Source organism: Brachycentrus maculatus, unplaced genomic scaffold (genome assembly GCF_059751285.1).
Source record: "Brachycentrus maculatus isolate JH-2025_06_01 unplaced genomic scaffold, ASM5975128v1 h1tg000311l, whole genome shotgun sequence".
Taxonomy (NCBI): Eukaryota; Metazoa; Arthropoda; class Insecta; order Trichoptera; family Brachycentridae; genus Brachycentrus; species Brachycentrus maculatus.
The window spans coordinates 500754-515000 of NW_028281061.1; the positions used below are offsets into that span (position 1 = coordinate 500754).

Below are 14247 nucleotides of genomic sequence, written 5' to 3' on the forward strand. Positions count from 1 at the left end.
GCGGAGGGCTGATCACCTTTCCTTCATATGTAAACGATCAAGATAACACTGCGTTTATATGACACAGTGCCCTATGCACCATTGGGGTGCAGATAAGGGTTTTATTTATTATTTATTATATAAATTATATTACCTGTCACAAAGTAAGAATTCATCATCCTCTAATAGTGGTATTGTGTGTAGCGGGTTTTTCTGAAAATATATAAGTGACTATAATTTATTATTTTTTATTTTTGAAAAACTACCTCTTGTCTCTGGAGGAGACTTTTCTCTATTAGCCTGAAGGGCCCACTCAGCAGCTATTGCGATGGTCATCGATTTTAATGTTTTTTTTCTTCTTTCTAAACGCTCTAAAACAGACTCCAGTGAACGATTCACTATGTCTACTTTGACGTTTCAATAGATTTATATTATCCACTGACACTTCGTGATGGAATTGCATTTTTAATTTATTATTACATTAAAACCAATATTTTTAGCTTTTCCACTTTTTTTATTTGACCAGCGACCGGGTTTCGTCGTTACCGACATCATCAGACTGGTCCAGTCTGATGATGTCGGTAACGACGAAACCCGGTCGCTGGTCAAATAAAAAAAAAAGTGGAAAAGCTAAAAATATTGGTTTTAATCTAATAATAAATTTGACGTTTCACTTTATTTATTTTTTATTTTATTTTTATTTTATTTATTCGGGAATTGTACAGCTTACATAGAAAAAAATATTTAAAACAATAGTTACATTAACAATAATAAACATTACATTACATTAACAAAAAATAGTTACGTTAAAAAAAAACCAATCAAACAATTCCACATTTATGTTATAAAACTATTAAAAAACATTCAGAGATTAAACAAAAAAGGGTATTATATAAAATAATAGATTTAGCAGGAAGGAGAAGGAAAGGAGAGGAATTAATAAGGGTGGTTAAAGGATTTGTTTTCTAGGTAAGTAGTTTAAAAATATATTTATAAATATACATACATACGTAAACATACACACATATACATACATATACATATTCATTATATATACAGAAAAAAATTTGTCATGCACCGTTCACCATAACTAGGTTATTGGTGGAAAGTAAACAGAGTATGACAACTTTTTTATGTACTTTATTTCGTATTATATCTGAATGGATCATGGTCAAACGGGAGGAATATCTAACCTAACATACCCAACCTATAAAGAATTGTATTGAGTCGTTTTGTGTTTATAAAAGCCGATATAATCAATATTTTCATTCACCATTTTCTTTTGGAAAATTCGCCTTTTTTATATTTGTTTTTTTTTATTATTTACACACTTATTTCAATTTCATACTATTTCTGTGAGCCTAAGAGGCTCATTATTAGAAATATGTACCAAATTGTGGTAGAGTGGGTTCGAACCGAGAAACTCTGACTTAGGAGTCCGCGACACCAACATATTTTTTACATTTCTAAACGCTCTAAAACTGATTGCAGTGCACGAATTATAATATTGACCGGTTTGGAGGCAAACAGCTTCTTTTTCCATAGTGTAATACAATAAAACCTCGATATAACGGACTATTGGGGGGAGGGGCTGTCCGTTGAAGTCGAAAGTCCGTTATATAAAAATACGTTTAAAATAAATCAAAATATATTTGATTCTTAATAAGAACACTATATTTAGAAATAAATAAACAAAACAAAACACAAATAAAATTGTATTAATTGTTTTCGGACACTCGTCATGAAGTGACGTCGCTGTTTGATATCGACGCGCTTGCTTTCGGTAATCCTGCTTTGAAAAAAGGAATCAAGTTTCGATTGCACTTTTAAGTTTGCTGTTTTTTTTTAATGCTCAATTCTCTTAAACTACAAAAATGCGTATAATATAGTTGAACTTCGTTATCTGACTAATAATCAATAAATATTATTAGATCGTCGAGATGTGATCTTACCATTGATCTTAATTAATTAAACCATATCCGCTCCCTAGGTGGAGCATATGGAGTCCACAAACTGTGTCCAGGCTTTTCTGTCGGCTGCCAGCTCCCTTGCATCCTCCCAAGTCAGATCCGCGTCCCGATGTTCTGACGAGAACTGCCGACGAATTGTCAGCAGTGGTCGTCCTGGGCGGCGCGAACCTGATGCCTTGTAAAAGAGGCAAGCTTGATTAAGGCTCTCAGGAGGCAAGCGGAGTACATGGCTAAGCCAACTGAATCTCCTTTTCTTGACCATTGATCTTAGGTCGGCATTACTTCTCAAATTCTAGAGCTAGACGCATGGCGTGATTATCATGACTGATAATTTTTTTTTACATACGGCGACACTTGAATTGAACCATGTATAATATTAACAGGACGTTTTTAATTTCTTTACATTTGATCGGATTTTTTTTCCTTACATCCGAAGTTCATTAAATAGGTCCGTTGTACCGGGGTTTTACTGTATGTCAATTGTTAAAAGAAATAGGTGCAGAAAAGGCGCAAGCAAGTACCTTTATATAGTCCGGTTTGAGGTGATCTTTTTCCATAAAGTTTAAGTTGACATATTCTAAATCCAATTCTATAGCTTTAGCAGCAAGCATACTCCCTCTAGAGGGAGGACTCATCTCTGTCATATACAATCTTGGGGCCATCTTCAAATTTCAAAACCTGTAAATAACAAAATATAGGTAAATTACTAAATAACGACGTTTAGCGTTAGTAGATGTAACTAACAGATTCTGATTCCTTCTAAGGTCAAGATTGCTTGGTAAAGGAACGAACAGCTTTTTTAAAATTTTGTATTTTATTATTACTTAAATTAGCTCATACTCGTATTACAACTACAAACTATTATATACACTTAATTTTCTACATCTTATATATATATATATATATATATATATATATATATATATATATATATATATATATATATATATATATATATATATACATATATATATATATATATATATATATATATATATATATATATATATATATATATATATATATATATATATATATATATATATATATATATATATATATATATATATATATATATATATATATATATATATATATATTTACAATTCCTTACAGTAAACAAAACATTTATTTTTAAATTCTTCATACATTCAGGCATCTCATCATACATTTTCAAACCCTTATACTTTATTTATTGATTTGGCGTTCAATTTGTACAACTCCATTTTAATTTATGTATTAATTTTGAATCAAACACAGATTTTTTGAGTCTACTAAGTTGTATTTTATTAACAAAAACACAAAATATTGTGACAATTGTTTCGCCTTGTTAGGGCATTATCAAACGAATGTGAAGATCAAATGGACTACGGTCCTTGTGTAGCTATACAATTCTAAGTGATAGTTTTAACACGTGCAGCAATCATTTATGGGAGACAACAGTAGCTAATGGGGGATGTAGGTACGTACCTTTATATTTATTTTCTGGGAAAGGAAGAATTTATTGTCATGGCAATTTTTTTAGAGAATTAATGTTTTTAAGCTAAATACAATTGTTGGTAATATTATTTTTAAGAATTTACATTTATAATTATAATTTACAATTTTGCGACTCTGTTTTTTCTAAAATGGCAGTCTTATTTTATCCTTATTGCTAGTAATATGTTCATGAATTTTTTTGTTAAAAACTTCCATTAGATGATCAGACAGCTTCCATTAGATGTTCACCTGGCCCGCCTATGTGTTCGGATAATTAATTTGTTTATTGACCTACTATCTGTCCGATTGTCGGACTGTCGGGTCGAATCATAAATCGAAATACAGATAGGTCACTTATGTTATACATCGCGCACATGACCCAAGTCGACAGTTGACTTTGACCGGACAATAGTGACCTTGATCTCGAAAGCAACCAGAATCAGCCAATTATCTACTTATTTTAATTCATGTTTTACTTGGATTTTTTTTTTAATTCTTACCTTTTAATATCTCTTGTCTTTTTAAAACCATGTTTTTTATTACGAAGAAAAAGTTATTTTTTTAATACAAAAACGGTATTTTAAGCAAAAAATTCAATTGCCTCAAATATTACCTGGGTTTAAAAAAATTAAGTTAAGATTTATCGTATATTTGGCTATATATATTTATACATATCGCTCACTCCACTTCACGAACGTCATTAATCAAAAAACTTGATTTTTCAGGAGAACGTTTTTATAAGTTAAAAAATACAACACAATGTATTAAAAATAAATTTCAAGCCACTTATTGAACTTTTTACTGTGCAACAGATCTTTTTAGGTAAAACCTAAAGGTTTTTTTCTCCATTTGAAAAATATAAAGTATATATTTTTTAAAATATTAAACAATACATTTTCTTCAAAATGCACAAACGACACTTTCTGTCCTGTAGCGGGTAAATGTAAAGTTAAAAATATGTCTCTTTTGCTGGGATATAGTAAATTTTCTAGGCATTCTGAAAACATGCACAACTGAAAATTGACGATTTTTGATTTATGACGTTCTTGAAAGGAGTGAGCGATATTGCTAGATACCAATATTGTCATGCTTGATGAATTACGAATTTTCGTATTTTAAGTTTAATTATTGTCATAAAATTGATTTTTACATGTTTTTTAAACAATAAAATACAACTTAGTAGACTCAAAAATTTGTGTTTGATTTAACATTGAATACATAAAATATAAAATATCTTAATTAGATGGTCTTTCAAAAAAAATGATATCACATTAGTAGCGCGAGTAAATCAAGGTTAAATAATTTTATTACATATTTCGCTCACTCCTTTCAAGAACGTCATAAATCAAAAATCGTACATTTTCAGTGGTGCATGTTTTCGGAATGTCCAGAATATGTACTATATCCCAGCAAAAGAGGCATATTTTCAACATAGTATTTACCCGCCGTAGGGCAGAAAGTGTGGTTTTTGTATTTTGAGGAAAAGGTATTGTTCAATTATTTTTTCAAATATACTAAATATTTTCCAAATATAGAAAAAACCTCCAGATTTTACCTAAAAAGATCTGTTGCACAGTAAAAAGTTCAATACGTGGCTTGGTATTTATTTTTAATGATTTGTATTATATTTTTAAACTTTAAAAACGTTCTCCTGAAAAATCAAGTTTTTTTTAATTTATGACGTTCTTGAAAGGAGTGAGCGATTTGTCTCCGAGTTTTTATTTCAATAAAATTAATAAATACGTCATTCTTTATTACTGTCAGATACAGCATTGACAAGTGTATGAATTCAGTGCATGTATTTTGCCTTTTATCGCGATAAAAAGTGGCGCATTCATGATTACAAATTTAATAAATGTTTATCACAAACGCTGCTAAGCGAATTTTTCGTCGGAATGTATCCACATATGTAGGTTTATCACTAAACACGCGAGTCATCACACATTGGTAAAATTTCCTCATCAGTAGGTACTAATGCGTACCCAAGTAGGTCCCTATCGTCTATTTATTGTCGCCTATTGACATCTATCGTATTTATCCTAACCTAACCTAACTTATCGCTTATCTATAATATTATTTATAACCCAAATTCTTTGTTGAGAACTTCGTATACTTTATTTTTAAATATTTATATATATTGATATGAATAAAGAATAAAGATTTTACTGTATTTATTTATTTATTTTGGTTCTAATATGTCATTGTGAAACCGTAAAAAAAGCGTGATATTTATGTACAAATTTTCAAAAAATTAAAAATTATGTTATGTCCTATATAAAACGCTATCTATCTAGCCAACACGCTGCTTCCCCGCAGGGACAGGCAGAGAAAATGCCATACCAATCTGTCCGACGTAATTATAAAACTTAATCATGCTTCCTGCATTCATTCGACATGTTAAAATCATCTCAACACACGCACATATATATACAAGGAGGTCCCGAGTTCAATTTCCCGGGGAGGTCAAATAAATTTGAGTGATTTTTTCATTCTATCAAGATAACACTGCGTTTATATGATGCAGTGCCCTATGCACCATTGAAGTATGGATAAGGATTAAAGAATATATATATATATATATATATATATATATATATATATATATATATATATATATATATATATATACATATTAAATTTTTTCTTTTTCTTTTTCTTTTCTTTTTTATTTTTTTTTATTTAAAATTTATCTCTCCACAGTGTAGTGGTTAGCACCTTCAACCACCACGTTGGAGGTCCCGGGTTCAATTTGAGCACACTCAAAAATATCTAGTCAAACTAAATTACCACGATTGACTTTTTTTAATTCTTCAAAATAATTTATTCTAAAACATTCATGACATAAAGTTAGTGTAATTATTTGTTATTATACTCACATGTTATTTATTTGCTATGAACGATGTGTGTTTGCATAATATTTAGATAAGTCGAGAAACGCACCGTCACGATCACAGCACTGGAATCGGCCTATCGCCGAGACTTGTACAAAAATACTAAATAGAGTGCTAAAGCTAAATGTACATTAACTGGTTTTGTTCAATGAATATTGCTTGTGCATAGGGTGACCGCACCAGTTATCGACACGACAATAAAGTAATCATATTTTCTTAAACAAAAAATATAATAATTATATCCATACAGTGTTTCACGTGTTATGATGTCCGACTTTCCCTGGGAGTGGATTATATTATGTATGAAAAAATCTTCATTAAATCAATGTGTTTTGAAGACAGAAATTATGTTAAAATAATTAAATATATATATTTTTTAATTGAAATAAAAAAACAACTATTCGAAATATTTTTCAATTATGACAAAATTACACACAATATCCACAGATGTCATTGCTATACATTATACATATGATATTTTTTTACAAAATCATTAAGTTGGATCTACTGTACCTCATGTGACCATCTTTGATAATAAATTAATCAGTTACTGTAATCTATAAAATAAAAATAAAATAAAAATTGAGTTTGACACCTCTGCTCCAGAGTGCAAACAGGTTGGGAACCCCTGCCTTAACATATATATGTTTGATTACAATTTGTTTATATATATATATATATATATATATATATATATATATATATATATATATATATATATATAGGGTCCGCCATCTAAAGTTTTTTTTTTCAACTAGTGCTTATTTCGTGAATGGTAACACTTAGCTCATGTCTGATTTGACAAATAATTAGTTTTATCCTTCCGCTAAGCGAATATGGTTGTGTATACGCTTGAACAACGCTGGAAAATATTGCGACATTACTTTGAAAATCATGGTAATGTTGCAGAATGTGTGCGAAAATTGCGTACGGTTTTTGGAAGAAGAGAAGCACCGTCAGCTCCGTATGTTCGTTATCTTGTGAAAAAAGTGAAAGAAACTGGCATCCTCATCGATAAACCAAAGCGTGAAAAGCCAAAAACAGTGCGTACACCCGAGAATATCGATGTTGTGGCAGAAAGTGTGCGTGAAGCGCCATCAACATCAATTCACCGTCGTTCTCAACAATTGAACATTTCGGAGACATCATTGAGACGAATTTTGCATAAAGACCTTGGTATGACGCCATACAAAGTCCAATTGGTTCAGGAGTTGAAGCCAACTGACCATCCAATGCGTTTTCGCTTCGCTGAGTGGGCCTGCGATCGACTTACAGAAGATGCCGATTTTGCCAAAAAAATCATCTTTTCGGATAAAGCTCATTTTGATCTTGGCGGGTATGTAAACAAGCAAAATTGTCGTATTTGGGGCACAGAAAACCCGCACGCATACATTGAAAAGCCGGTACACCCAAAACGAGTCACTGTTTGGTGCGGATTTTGGTCCAGAGGCATAATTGGGCCATTTTTCTTTGAAAATGAGCAAGGAGTGGCCGTTACAGTCAATGGCGATCGTTATCGGGCCATGTTGAACGGATTTTTGTTCACAAAAATTGAAGAGGAGGATATTGGCAACATTTGGTTTCAACAGGACGGCGCTACGTGCCACACAGCCGAAGCTAGTTAGTTTTTTTTTATAGCATTTTCAAAAAAAAAAAGTTATTTGGCGGACCCTTTATATATATATATATATATATATATATATATATATATATTTATATATATATATATATATATATATATATATATATATATATATATATATATATATATATATATATATATATATATATATATTTGAAAAAATATTTTACCTATTTAAACATATCCATATAAACTGTTTAGTTTGAAACCTAAGAATCTACATATCGTGTACTTGTTTTTATGTCACTTACGAAGTTGCTCTGTAATCATGACAGTGCAGAAATTTGTGTTTGAACGATTGCGCATTGTATTATATACGCAGGTTTGTATGATATGTGTCATCATACACGTATATCTTGGTGTATGGTATACAAGAACAAAACGGATATTAAAATTTCATTAATATACATACGTAAGTATATCACTAGAAGTCGTCAGATTGTCGAAGTTATGCATCATTAAGGCCCAGTAATCGATAGACCGCAACTTAATTTTTTTTATACCCAGGTAGCATTTGACGTAGCCAATTTTTTAATTATTAAAACACCGTTTTTGTATTAAAAATAAGCTTTTGTAAAAAATAGATTTTTTTTCGAAATAAATATATGGTTATAAAAGTTTGTTTAAAACGTGAAAGGAGTTAAAACAAATATTTAAAAATAAATAATTTTTAAATAAATTTTAATAAAATTTATATTTGAAGTACTAACTTTGTGATTTTCGATTTTATAATTAAAATGTAACTTTGTTTTAAAATCACTATAAATATTTTATAATATCTTATTTATAAAGTCTATCAGTTAGCTTCAAAACCGGTAGACATTATAATTAAGTTAGAATAAAATATTTATGGTGGTTTAAAAACAGAGTTACATTTTAATTACATAAATAAAAATAATTTATCATTATATATTCTAAAAAACAAAACAAAATCCAATATAACTAACTAACTAACTATCACGTCGCTTTGCCGCAGGGGTAGGCAGAGAGAAAAGACCACCATACCATCTTTGCAAACATTCTTCGCCTCTTCCGCATTTATGCACCTCCTCATACATACCCGCCGAATATTTCGACTCCTGACTCAAAATCGGGCGTGAAAATACATCCGTTTCTCAGCGCAGCCGGACGCTTAATGAATTATGCTATTGCGAGTAAGGCCTTAAGTTGCAAATAAAATGGTAAACTGGTTTTAAATAAAAATGTGTATTTAATCTTAATTATGGCAGATTAACGAATCTGCCAAAAATACAATACTTTAATACTGTTATGTACGTATGTTTTTCGAATTTATGAATTTATGTTTGCAAAAAGATAAGATTAAATAAAAATACACGACTTTCGTGAGAATAATTGATAATTATATGAGTAATTTTCACTTAAATATAAAGCATTATCACGTTATTACATTTGACGAAATTCAAAATCATTTCGCCATATATGGTTTTCACCAGGCCAGTGCTCGTCAAACCGCGGCGCGCTGGCCGCTTGCGGCACGTTGGCCCCTCCAGCGCGGCTTAGGTACAAATGTGCGCGGCCGCTCTGTGCTCGTATGGAAATATTTGTGAAAAATAAATAAAAGATAAAAGATCTTTTGAAAAATTAAGATAGAAACACTAGAAGAAGGAAACTTGATGATTTTAATACATAGAATGGTATTCCTGAATAATATGATCAAGACAACCCTAAGATCTGCAAACGTTACTTTCTTTTTCTTTTTCGGTTCTTTATAATTACCAAACAATTTCAACAGAACTTCAAATATTTGGGAACCAAATACTTCTTAACCTTTCTAACCTTCTAAAACTTAAGACATTAAAATGCTAGAAAATAAATTAAATGAATTATACTCGTATACATGAAAAAAAAACACAAAAATAAATATAATCAAAACAAATTACATATATTACCAAAAACATAAACAATAATTGATACGTGTAAGTCCAAGCACAAGAGCTTAGTCTCTTTGTTGGAAAATGAATTTTATTATTACAAAAAACTTTTGTAACCATATTAAATTTAAAATATATACAGGCGTCCCGTAATCAAACGTATTCCTTTTAAGGGGTGTTAGGCCAGGTTATGACTATATTATTTCGAGAAATAAAAATTAAACCCTGAAGAGGGCAACAGGTTGTTGCCGAAACTAGTTGGTTAATAAAAATGTGAGTGGATCAAAACACTAAGTATTTTTATTTCTCGAAATAATATATCAATATGATCCACAAAGTTAATGCTTTCAATATTCAAAACACAGGTTATAACTCACCAAAAAAATGAAAATATGACCTCAGTAAAAGTGCCTTAGTTTTCCAGATATTTCCACTTTTATGAATTTCCCGAATTACGCATTAGATCAGTTTTTTGAGTGCTTCTTTTTCAAATTTTCATATTTAAGGATTCTAATTTTTGTTTCATAATACTGAATGTCTATTCTGTTGATCACAGTCCAAAATATTACCAATACTGGCTTGCCTTGGCGGAAAAAATATATTATCAAAGACATAGTTCACATTAAGCTTTTGACAATCATTGTCATGATTTCATTTCTTGGATTTTTTATCAATAAATCAGATTATTATCAGACATTATATCAAGATCGATTCAATTTACCTATACATACAAGTTTTAATTAAAGATAAGTTAATAAACAGTGTATCTACCTAAGTAGTTTTAAGTTTTAGAAATTAATATATATAATAAAACCCTTATCCGCACCCCAATGGTGCATAGGGCACTGCGTCATATAAACGCAGTGTTATCTTGATCGTTTACACAAGAAGGAAAGGTAATCAGCCCTCCGCTTCAGGTACCAGTCCAGGGTAATATTGAATAAATATTACAGTGAAAAAATCACTTATATTTATTTTACCCCACTTGGGAATCGAACCCGGGACCTCCAGAACGGTAGCCGAGCGTGCTGACCATTACACTACGGAGGCGGACAAATAAAATTTGTCCTAAAACAAACTTAAAACGTTGTATTGCGGACATTTGGCTTTGTTGACTGATGAGTTTGCCGATGATTGGACTGAGGCATAGGTTGGCAAAGTGTGGCTCGGGAGCAGCGTGCGGCTCTTTTACCTTTTAAGTGCGGCTAAGATTTTTTTTCTTCTAAGAACAGTATTTTTTAAGCATGAACCTTGAACCAAATTGAGAAATAGAAATTACTCATCGGGAATATTATATATATGACTTAGTATGTCTTACAAACTTTTAAAGAAAAAACAACTGAAGTGCAAAATTCACGTAACTCTAGATTTCCTAATAATTTAATATTGTACAGATGTAAAACAACAGCATCGTTAAATTATTATACGTACTTGGGTAAAAAACACTTGAATAAACTTCCGGAAAACTTAAAATCTATAAAAAATTATCAAACCTTTAAAACTAAATTTAAAAAAAAAACATATAAGGCTCACCCCAACCTAAACTCCATGCCGAGGATTTTTATTATAATTTTTTTTTACTTTGTTATAATTTGCTTTGTTTATAAAAAAATGTAAAACGAACTCCCTCTCTAAACACAAGTATCTACTTTATTAGAGAGGAAGAAACGTTAAATTTTCAATATTTTGTATATTTACCAACTATTTTGTATGTTTAAATATGTATTTTGTAAACAAAATAAAAAAAATTGTTTTGAAAAACCTTATTAAAAACAAACTGAGAAATCGACTTATTGATAAACGTGCTAATAATAACGACATGCAAACCTGACTTGGATCAAACTTTCAAAGGAGACGTAAGGATATTATTCGCAATAAGTGGCGTTCTTATTTTCACTTTAATTTCAAAAGATTTTTTACCGATGAATAAAATCCTTATTAAGTGTAAAATCAAGTTTCATTGGGTGGACTTGTTATTTGATAAAGGTCTAGAATTGTAATAAAGGTGTACTAGAATCGCAAACAGGCTCTCAAGATTTTTTTGTAGTTGTAATGTGCATATTTTACTATTGGCTAATAAGTATACCGACCATATTTTACTATTGGCTAATAAGTATACCGACCGCATATTTTACTATTGGCTAATAAGTATACCTTGATAGTTAGAGGGTGCAATATTTTTTAATACATACAGGAAATTGACAATTTTTCAGAATATAAATGGAAAAATATTTAATTTTTTTGACTCAATAACTCCTTTTTCAAAACCTTTTATTTATTTCGAAGAATTTTTCTTTTCAACTATTCAATTACGTTAATTATACCTGGGCTTAAAGAAAATTAAGTTGCGATTTATTTCGACCTTAACCACCCTACCTTTGGGTTATTTTCAGGCATATTTTGTATAAACAAGCAAAAAAATCACAACTTTTGTTGTCACAAAATATTGTCAGGTATAAAACCTGACAAAAATTTGTCAGTGTATCCGATACGCATTAAATATTTTTGGAACAGGTATCTTTTCTCGTGCGCGTAGGTCATACGGGTTAGCGCGGAATGGTGAAGAAAAACCGCGCGTATCACGTACGTTCGTATGTGTAGGGCGGTTAAAACCCTAATATACGATAAAATTCTGATATTTATTCATTAACCCTTTCCATTCCGACCATTTTTTCTCATAACTGATCAGCTACTCTGATAAAAAATGCGATGTTTTTCTACCATTAAAATAAATATTTTGGTTCCCTAATTTTGGGATACTCTGTCTGGCGATTCGTATGACCATGTTAATTAAGATTAATTGTATTTATCTGAAATATTTTTTTGGTAGAATACCTTGGGTGATGGAGAAATCAGTGATTAAAGTTATACCTGCGCTCTGGGCCAGACATTGTGGCCCACGGAGCTGCCTACTAGAATCATCCGGGCCAGAATGTCTGGCCTACAGAGTGGTAAGAGTTAAAATGCGCGCAGAAGCACGACTGCGCTGCCGTTCTCTGAATTTAAATGACTGAAATCTCAGCCTTAACTAGCCAAGTAAAAATTAATTGTCATTTAAAGTCAAATATTAAACTCAAATATTTTTTCATCATTTTCCAGGTAGTTAGTTAGTAAATGGCTTCATAGAGGTAAAATAAATATTATGAGAATACACAAAACATTTTTATTTATATGCTGTTGAAGTTAATCAGTAAACACATTAATTTCGGTTTGTGTATTTGCTGTTCACAAGAGCCGCGAGTTTCTCTTGCCCCGGCATACAAAGAGCTTGGAAGTTTGGAAGCGTGTTGCATTTCTTCATCCAAGCGCCCAGTTTAGGAAACCTGAAAATAAAATGAAAACATGAACACAGCACAAAATACGTAATATACTACTACTACTGACCCTTATCCACACACAATGGTGCTTAGGGCACTGCATCAAATTGACGCAATGTTCACTTGATCGTTTTTTTTGCATGAAGGTAAAGTTTAAGCGTTCTTTTTTCCTCATACATACCCGCCGATTATTCCGACTCTTGGTCTGACCACATTCAAGGTTTTGAAATGCCAAAATTTCCTCGGTCTTCCTTTGATTCTATTACCAACCACATTCACCTCATAAATTAACAAAATAAATCAGGAATAATAATAATAATAAATATCTAGTATAATCCAAATCATGAAAACAGCTAGTTGGTGTTTTGAGGTGGTTTGGACATGCGGAACGATTGAGTGAAATAAAACAGTAAAACAAATGAGGCGAATAAAGTTGGCAAATAAAATAGAAGCAGAGGAAGACAAAATGAATTACTTCTGATAGTCGACTGGGACAAGTATCTCCAAGCTGAGCATGGACGTGATGCAACAGTAGTCGGCCACCGTCGGCTGGTCTCCGGCCATCCACGCAGACTTGGTAAGGAACGCGTTGGCAAAGCCGTACGCCTCCACTATCTCCTCCAGCTTGCTGGCCGGAATGGTGTTTTCTCCGTTGTACAACATTGGACGCTAAAATCACAAAAGAAAAGTCAGGGTGTTATCTTTGTGTAAAGTACTGCGTTGTGTTATTGTTGTCTTTCAGTGTCGTGGTTAGGACTTTGTGCCAGGTTGTGAGATAGGGTTGTTCTTTATGATTTTTTTTATGTCCATCGTTTGTTAGGATTGTATGTAATTGTCGTGTATCATGAAAAAATATATGTGTATGTGTGTATATACGTATATATATATATATATATGTAATAAAATAACTAGGTACCTACCTAAACATTTTATTAAGTACCTACAAATAGTACCTACATAAAACAGTTCTACCACCAGATGTCGCATGCGTCGCACAGAATTAAACAAAAGAGATCCGATAGAAAAAATTGACTGTCAGAATCAGATAGATATAAAAATTATTGTAAAGATTAATTG

At 31.2% G+C, this 14247-nt stretch overlaps 1 protein-coding gene across 1 annotated transcript in view; it reads right to left on the reverse strand.

Annotated features, from left to right (window-relative positions):
* Window positions 1–14247, reverse strand: part of LOC148304572 (uncharacterized) — a 38214-nt gene that overhangs the window by 7378 nt on the left and 16589 nt on the right. The window contains exons 9-12 of the mRNA XM_088268058.1: window positions 13646–13839; window positions 13059–13176; window positions 2471–2620; window positions 134–192 (exon numbers count right to left, since the gene is read on the reverse strand). Of these exons, the coding sequence (XP_088124184.1) occupies window positions 134–192; window positions 2471–2620; window positions 13059–13176; window positions 13646–13839 (521 nt within the window). The remainder of the gene's footprint in view (window positions 1–133; window positions 193–2470; window positions 2621–13058; window positions 13177–13645; window positions 13840–14247) is intronic.